The 9,857-nt window shown below is 36.4% G+C and overlaps 1 protein-coding gene across 1 annotated transcript in view; it reads right to left on the minus strand.

Annotated features, from left to right (window-relative positions):
• Positions 1–2,569: 2,569 nt before the first annotated feature.
• LOC105618893 overlaps positions 2,570–9,857 on the minus strand; it is a 38,435-nt gene continuing 31,147 nt past the window's right edge. The window contains exons 2-3 of the mRNA XM_012200423.1: positions 3,577–3,913; positions 2,570–3,167 (exon numbers count right to left, since the gene is read on the minus strand). Of these exons, the coding sequence (XP_012055813.1) occupies positions 2,570–3,167; positions 3,577–3,913 (935 nt within the window). The remainder of the gene's footprint in view (positions 3,168–3,576; positions 3,914–9,857) is intronic.

The following is a 9,857-nucleotide window of genomic DNA, read 5'->3' on the forward strand; positions in this document are numbered from 1 at the left end:
GTAGAAGAGAAAAGAGAGAGAGGAAAGCACCAGTAGGAAAGTACAGCTATTGCTTGCTAAGACGTCTACTCCTCGAACATAAAGAAATATCATTAAAAATAATGTAATAACGTACAACAGCTAAGGCTCGTTGTGGCGTTACGCGATAGCGTGTCTTTCGTCGCGCTTACAAGACGGCTTACGGAGGACTGTGCTCCGGAATGAATTGCACCGCATTAGAACCACCGTTGAAAAACAGTCATTCGCATCCGGGAGTGCCGAAATTTATATTGATAACAATATTAAATTTCAGATTTTTCCACAGAGAAAACCGTATTGCAAAGATTGCAGGTTTTCTATATGGCTAATCAAAGAGAATTCGCTGTAGAGCAATGCTCTCGAACGCAACGCAGAGAAAAAATCGCGCAGAAAGCGCACTTAACACCATTTGATATACATGGAAGATATACGTTCGCGGCGATTTTCATATCTCATCTTTGAATAAAACAGCGGTCAAAGACATTCGCGGTAACATACATTTGCGCTCAGCAAGAAATATGACATTTTAACATTACTTTCAATGTCCGGAAACGTTTTCCAAGTTTCATATCTTACTGGCGCTAAGTTGCTTTCCATGCGCGTTCATATCTGTCTCAGTGTGCTATCTCTCTCGATATATAATTCAGCCTATATCCTTAACGTGTTATTAAAAATCTATCTGTGTATATACAAACAATGTGTGCACACGTGCGCGTTTTGTGTGTGCCATGCCGAAGATTGCGTCGGTACCGAGAGAGTTTATGTTCGGTGGAGAACAGCATGCAAGCATGTATCTCCATGACGCTTCGGCACTGCGCGAAGTGCTTCAACGTATTTCAGGCAATTCAGGCCGTGGGCAAGGTTGGGCCGAACGACGCGAAGGACAAGGAGTCACCAAAGACATCAGCAGCTTGACTCATAATTGCGCGTACAAGATCATTAACAGTGTCGACATATAAATTTCGAAAGTTCAAATTAGAACTTTACTATACATTTGCAATTAGATTTGTAATGATTTAATCAGGAGTGGTTTTAAAAAAAACATGTTTTAAACGTGTTTTAAACAGTTTAGGGCTCGGTTGTAACGTTACTTGAACTTTAAGTGAAACTTAAAACTCTCTCTATTCAATCTTGTTTTAAAAATAAAAAAAGAGACAGAGACAGAGAAAATTTTAAGTTTCACTTAAAATCAAAGTAATGTTGGTGCAATCGGTCCTAAAACATGTTTAATTGATGTTTTTAATATGCTTTAAATATATTTTTTTATAATACTATTTAAAGCATATTTTTTAAGCATTAAAAATATATTTAAGAAAAAACACAATGTTTTATTCTTAAAAAAAAAAATTAGTCTTTACCAACCCTGCGATTTATTAAAAAAAGTTTTACGAAAAAAATAAATTTAATATATAAAATAAAAGAAAAAATGGAGAAAAGGAGAAAAAGAGATATTATTCCATGAAAAAAAAACTTGTTATAAAGAAAAGCATCTTCTTATATTACAAAGGAAAAGGATTAAAAATATAAGTTGGTTGAAATACGTCGTGTCTCAGTGTCATCAGCCAACTAAACTTAACTTTAAATATTGAATTGATATTATCGCATATAAATAGATTAAGCGTGGCAATTAAAGAACGAAGCCTTGTTTGCCAACATAAAATCGCACTGCAAAGATCGATTCTTAATTTTGCAATATCATCGTTATTAAAACAACAAATGATATAAAAAAATGATATAAAAAAATTTATTCATGATTCTGTATATATAAGTCGTTGAATTAATAAAACACTCACTAAAATTCTCACTAAAATTATTGCTAAACCAATTAAAGAGCGGTGTACATTCACTGTGTTATTAGGTATCTCATGTGGCGGTTCATTCAACATTGAGTCAGTGCTGTAAGTAGATTATTACCAGCATGAGTCAGACTTGCAAGCAATATGTGATATGACCGAAATACCGTGCATACATTATGGCGGTATCGTCTATCATACACATTACTTAATATCATCTATTTATTGATAACTAAATTTAATTTGAATCTTTAAAGTAGCAACAAATTAAGATTAAATAATAAAACTTTCAATTACAATTCCGATATTAAGTTGAAAATGTTAGTCACAATCAATTATATTTTCTAATCTTACTAACATTGTAACAACAGATGTTATTTTTGTTATATTCCATTTCGAAATTTCATTTTTTGTTAACTCTTGTCGTCAATCAATTGAAATTTGAATATTTCTAAATTTTTTTTGCACGTTCTTTTAAAATTTCTGTTGCGAGTCTAATATCAATAGATGAATAGTGGAACCACACGGTCCAATATACAATTTAGCCCATCTGTTTGCCCACGGTAAAAAAATTCTTCGGAGTACTTAACTCGGCATGCGTTTGATCACGCGTTTTCCATCTACGAGCGCACGAGGGTAAGACCAACGCGAGATTCACCATGTGATTCCTCATCAAGCGATTCTGTGTGTCGTGAAGCTGACATCACGTCACTGTTGGCGTCCTGCAGCATCGTTGGCTCGAGATATAGTACCGTCGTCTAAGTTTCTAGACCTGGCACGAGGCTGTGGAAGGTCTGTATGTCATGGAAGGCGCGGCCGCAACTCTGATTGTTGTTACGCTCAAACTTGGTAAGATCGAAATGCTCATCCAAAGACTGCAGCTCGGCCAGGCGTTCTTCTAGCGTCTTCGCCGAGTCGGCGAATCTAGAAAAGTCACAAAGCCGATCGGGATCGACTACGTCGGCCACCTCCATCATATCAGTTCCTGGTCTCGAGAGTTGTACGCTCGTGTCGTCGAGATCTCCGACGACGGGGAAAAGCACGGAATGGCAGCTTGTCGCGCTGTCGACTCCAATGCCGTTAGTCGTTGTGGAGGTGCTACTTGTACTGATGATCGTGCCGTTCGATCGCACGTCAGCCACGCCGCCGCTCAAGCGATCCTCCGGAAAGCCCAGAGGGTGATTGCCGTTATGATGTGACACTACTGCTTCTGGCTGAATTTCATCGATATGCGAGAGCAAACGTGGCGTCGGTGGCAAGATGTAGAAGTCACTGAATACGTCGTCTTGCAAATCCAAGTCATCGTGCCTATGCCGCTTGGAATTGAGTTCGTCGTTTCTCGAATCGTCAGCCAACCTACGTTTCATCACAAATAATATCGACATGATTAGTTTGCAAAAATTGCACTTATTCTATGATAAAAATTCGAAACAAAAAGCTATGCTTTGATAGAAAATTCACACATAAGTATGGATCTAACTTCATGCAGTATCTATATATAATTCTTAATATTAACATCAACATGATGTGAATTTAACACTATGAATTTTAAAGTGTGACACATCAACGGTTATAAATCCATATCATGATTGATGTCACGTTGATGTTAATATTAGCACCAACACGATGAGAATTACATAGATTACCGACGTTAAATTTACACTGATATTTTTTAGAGTGCATGCAAAAGAGAGTCCCAAATTATAATTAAAATTCTATTAAAGTAAAATTTATGCGAAATTATTGTATTTGGCCAATGTCATACCTTTTCCTAGAAGAAGTTTCTTCGTCCGTTACGTCGGCGATGAGATTCCCGGCGATGTTATTTTCCTTACTAGCGTCGTCCATGTATGACGCCACTACTGGAAGTGTACCGTAACTTCGTGTCTTCTCGTCCCGATTTTCACGCTGCAGCCGTCGTACCGCATTATTTATGAGAACCGATCGGCACAGGCTCGCTTCAGGGTCCTCGATCCTCCTCAGCTTGCCGGCGGAAATCTTGAGCAGACGGCGACGTTCCTCGCGGGCGCGATATTTGGCGGAGATCATCGTGGGTCGGCTCCTGCGGATCACCAGATCCTCTTCTAATCTCATTTTAGAATCTGTAAAATCAAAAGTTATTTTTATTACTATCCTTATAATTATATTATCCATTAAAGCTAGACTCGAGGTCTTGTGTTTTGTTGTACATTTCCAAATACATGTATCTTTACATATCACGAAAACGATATTTTCTCGCGACGACAAAATCAAGTACAAAGTGCGATGTGAAACGCTACTTTATGATAAGAGTATTATACTTTTTTTTATGTATGAAAGAATGATGGAACTCATGAACTTTTATCTAATATATATTTGTAAACGGATGTGTATACAGATAATAGATAAATGTCTTTAATTAAAAATTATCGGTTAAAAAAATTATTGAAATTAGTTTTCTCAGTAGTTCATAGTTAATTCAACAGTCAGTCACTCGCATCAATATCTTTAAAAATATAGTAAAAATATTCAGTGAATCATAATAATTTAAAAAGGATGTCTAAACAACATTATCTATGAAGATGACCTCTTTATAATGTCTTCATAACATCTTTTAGGCATATTGTCTGGGTGTCCAATGCCAGTTTATTTTTCATTTAGTAAACAATTTCAGCATGCAACAATTTATTTAGTGTATTTATTGTATTTCGCAAACTCATAAAGTATCTCCACAAAAAGTATTCTATCGAATATATTATCCTTTATATGTTTAAATAGATCTTCATGATCGTTAATGTATCTCATTACTATTTATAACTTAACAGAAATTTTTACACGCAGCATCAAAACATTTTTATGTTTGTTACAAAGAGAGGGGGGAGGGAGAGAAAGAGAGATTAACTCTAACGTCCCATAACGGTACATGGAGACGGTAAAACACGCAAGCGGCTTTAGAAGGCAGGTTAGCGGTACGTAAATACGCGTTTACGCACTTACGTGCAGTGCGCTCGTGTACTATGCCAATGATGGACAAGAGGTCTCTTTTTCTTTTCCCCTATCGTCATCGTCGTCGTCTGCGACTGACCCAGTTACACGGCGATGCTTCCGTCTTTCCATCGCTTCGTCGGAAGGGGAGAAAATACGCGTACCGTTATCACAGCGTTTTATAATCATGTCGTCGTCGTTGTCATCAACGACAATGATGATGATGACAATGCATCGACTTGTTTCGCGAATCATTGCGCGACTCGGTAAAATCACGTCAACAGTTATCAGCATCATCGATTATTTTTATTATGGAAATTTCATACATTTGATTTTTTGAATCTTTAAGATTTTCCTGGTTTTTGTGCATCTAAATGTTTTCGAAAAAAGATTATTTACTCCAAAAACGTTAATTCTACGACGCTTAAGCCTTGAGCACATTTTCGTAATGTTGACGTTACCTTGGGCTTAAGGTAAAATATAGAATATTGAATATCAAAGACATGAAAGGTATCTTGATACTGTTGTATTAACCCTTTTGATAGAACATGTTTGGTAGGCCAGGCACAAAACAGTGCTCATCATCTGAAATCCGCCGTCGATTTTTTCATCTACTTAAAATGATTCAAAAATTTCTAAAAATTCACAAACATACTTTCAACTTTTTAGAGCAAATGTTTAAATTTCATTTTGAAAAATAATAAAATATAGTATATGATTCATTCGAACTTGCGAAAAATTTATACAAACAAAAATCGATCAGACACAAAAAATACCCCTCGTTTCTCGATTTCATAAATTTTCAAAGAATATTTTCGTGGGCAAATATGTGAAACTCATTCATTTACTTCCCAATGATTGTGAGATCATTTCCAATTTTCGACGAGAATAAGTAATCGCGTTCGTTCGCGATCTTTGCTAATTCCCAATTTCTGACCAATTCTACACTTTCGCGTGAAAATTGTTAATCCGCCGCTCCACTGAGATTAGCTGATAGTCACGATCATCTGTTTTCTTGTAGAAAGTCTTTCTTATAATAGGTCTTAATAGATCGTGTACACGCACCTCAAGAAAGCCGATTAGAATGAGCGTGTCAAGACTCGGAGATCGATTTTCATACATCTATAAGACAAGTGCATTAGAAATTGTATCGTTAATTAACTTGCAATATTTCATTTAAAGCTTTTATGACTTACATCGGATTTTCCGCTCTGCGTCATACATAAAGGAGTAACTGTTTTCTAGAAATGACCGCGTTTGAGTCACTTCGCGCGCGTACCCGGAAATGATCACCAAAAGCGAGGATTCGTTACGCTACTGAAAGATGTCGCGTCGAGTACTTCCCCGCGCGCTTACAAAGATGGCCATCGCGCCAAGCTGGTCGCGTCCAAGGAATTCAGTGACCGCCGCACTTGTTGCTAAACCGATCGTTCGTGTCGGAGACTTTTCGATTCTTAGACTCTCCGAGAACGACGGCGTGCCAACGTGGCCACGAAAACAATTATGATCGTTTCTCGAAAGTAAAGCTTCAGTCAAGCCTCTTCGAGCGATTTAACTATAAATCATAAACGACTTTTACACGCGCGAGATTTATATTCTGTCCACTGACTGTCGGCAAGCGGGATCGAATAAAATATGAGAACTGCCTAAATTCTGAGACTATGCCAAAACAAAATATAATTTATATATAAAGATTTATATATTTATGCGAGATTCTAAATGCAAAATAAAGTTAAATAAGTAAATCTAGCGCGTTTCGATCATTCAGAAAATGAGGTGCCTTACCAAATCAAATCTCGTATTTTGATGTTAATTTGACGAATAAAAAGATGCGATTGAAAGTCGAAGATTATATCACAAAAATCCGTAGTAGAGTATTGTTGTGCGATCTTAAGAAGGAGGATTTACTCATTCTTGCAGAATATGACACGATAATGAGAGAAAGTAGAGAGAAAAATCATCTAGTTTTTGTATAATATATCGTCGGAATAATCTCAAGCCACGAAGATTATACAATGATCGAATAATACAAAAAAGTGACGGAATTTTGTATAACGTATTTAAATATGAATATGTCTGTATAAATAAAATTAAAAATTAAATTATAATAAAAATATTTAATGAGAATATAATGAAACAAATGAAAATTATAAATTTGTCTCATAAATCCTCGCGTCTTAATCTGAGTGAAAAAAATGCCACGCAAAACGATTTGTGAGAAAGCATCAATTAATCCAAATTTTATAATTAATCTTTTTCAAATAGAATCAAAGAGGATTGGAACGGAATAACGAAATTAGGAAAAATGTTTGATTAGATAAGTAGTCCTATGAGAAAAGAGAGAAAGAGAGAGAGAGAGGGAGGAGGGGGAGAAGAAAGGGACGCTGTACACCGAGAAGCGATTTTACGGTCGAAGTATGCCTAGACTAACTTTCTCCGCGGGGGAAAAACCGTCATGGATACGCGTTACCTAACCTGACGCGCCAAGTCCGCCTTGCAAGCGCAAACTCTGCCTCCCCCCCCTTCTCCAAAGTTCTTCCTCATCCTTTCCCTTCACGACCATCGCCCATCCAACTTTCCCCTCTCCTCCAGTCATTTATTTACATATGCTATCACATTGTAGTCATCCTGCCGATCTCGCGTACATTCCTCTTCGTCACTACTGTTCTTGTTAATCTCGCTTTAATCCTATAAATTATCTTAATGCAATAGATGAATTTAAAAGATAAATTAAATCTCCAAAATTTGAGGATTTATCGGTAATGACGTACAGAAGAAGAAATTCTTTCTTTAAAGACATTCTGATTAAACTTAAACGTTTAGAGATTATATAACTATCATACTTTGCGTCGCAATAAGATCTTTACTTAAGTCTTTACTTAAAGTTGCTTCAATTGGCAGACAGAGGATAAACGGAATTTTGTTTTGGAATTTTATAATCCGGGTTACGTTAAATAGATTCCAATTATAAAAAATGTGTATTACATCGATATGTTTTTTACGACGTTTCGATCATGAATTGCGATTAACATTGCTTAAAACATAAGTAATGAAATTAATGAAATCAAGTTGTACACGTAATTTTTAGAACTAACTTTTAAATATCCAAAAGATAATTCGCACAGCTATTACTAACGCAATATATAATAATGATATCGAGTTGTTAAACTATTGATTGTTCAAAGAACAATACGTGAAAAAATGTGATTCCCGACCACATTTCATCAAGGAAGAAGCGTGTCGTGTCACGCACTGGATATTTATCATCGTCGCGTAGTCTTTGGCAATTAAACAAAGTTCAGAACTCGAGTAAATTTAGATTCCCTTATATACACGCCTTCTTATTGAGCCATCGAAAGAGAATATAGCAAATTAACGATATTAATCTTTCAAACAAAAATGCGTTGAATATTCAGAAATAATATCTCATATTCTCGAGTTTTATTACTCACGTATTTATTATGAAAAAAATAGAAAAGATATATTAGGAAAAAGTTCGTGGCGTTTTTCCCATTAGATGGCATTAAAAAAACGCCACGAACTTTTTCCCATACTTAATATTATATACGCACTTTCTAAAACTTTTAAAGTCTCACTTTTAAAATCTCACTCTGAAGAATGAAATCTCACTTTTAAAGATTGAAAATTGAGCCACTATTTTTCAAGACTGATTTAATTTTCTTTGGAATGTTAAGATTCCATTCCAAAAAATTTGGAGAACACATTAAATAAATGAATAATAATAACAAACTTTATTGACGTGCAAGATATATAAATTATAAGTGTAAGTAGAGCAGCACTTGAAAAAGCATCAGCAATAATATTGTTCGTGAGTCTTATAGTTATTAGACCTTATTATATTTAATTAATAGATGAATTCAAATATATATTTGATAAACTTATAATTATAAAAAATGAAAAATGAATCCAATTGTATCTTCATTGAAGTTAAACGGAGCAAAATCTATACAGGAACGAAATGCGACATTAATATACCTATTTTCTAATAGTTTGTGTACTACGGAATCGAATTGTTTTAAGCAATATCTCTATGTATTCGTGGTATAAATAACACTCTGGTCATACCACTTGCCAAAAGTTAATGGCGATTTAGTAACAATGTCGATTTAGTCACAACTGTTTGAAAGCGGCAGCAATGGGGTGAACTACCCTCCTAAAACCACAATACGAGTTTCGATCGGTGCACAACCGTAAACGATGTTTCTCACTGCAACCATGTCGCACCATTATACTGGTGAATTTTCACTGCATCTTAACGAAATAGAAACTTGTATGTGTTTCGAAAAATTTAATTGCAGAAACATTAGTTCCGAGGATCGAGACTTTTGCGAAGAAACAGTTGCGTTAGAAATCTTAATGCTTTTTCCGATTTTGCGTAACTTGAGTTTTTTAAACGAAATGACTTTAACTTGTGGATTAAAATCACTTTAATAGAACCTGACACACACATACATATATATCTCGAAAGATTTTTGAGTGACTGTAATTGTTATAGATATCTAATCTACGATGATATTTCATCCGACATGTATAGACCTGGCTTCTCAAGTATCACAGACATCGTGCGCGCGCGCGCACGTATGTTTGTACAATGTTTAATAATTCTTTCTCCACTTTCCACGAGAAAGCTGGATAGTAATCGAGCTAATTTAGTAAAAGAGCGATGCAGCGAGAACGGAATGTTCCGCGTTTTGCTATACTTTTGCATCCGGGGAGCGCGCCAGTCAATAGCCATATTACGTATGCTCCGGATAACTCGGATAATCACGTAACAGCGTAGTAGTATAGGGGCAGCTCATAATTCGTGAGTGTTATTCGAGCGTACCCCGTCGTTCGGTCGACGTACGCTATCGATATTCCGCCGAAACGAGAGACGTCCGGCGTCGGCAACGTCGGCAGAGTGGTGGTAGGGTAGTGGCGGCGACGGTGGTGGCGGGCGGTGCCATATTGAACGAGAGAGACTCGAGAGCGAGCGGGGAAGAGAGAGCTAGAGAGAGAGAGAGAGAAAGGGAGAGAGATAATGAAAGGGAGAGAGAGAGAGAGAGAGAGAGAGAGAGAGAA

This window comes from Atta cephalotes (genome assembly GCF_000143395.1).
Source record: "Atta cephalotes unplaced genomic scaffold scaffold00018, whole genome shotgun sequence".
NCBI lineage: Eukaryota > Metazoa > Arthropoda > Insecta > Hymenoptera > Formicidae > Atta > Atta cephalotes.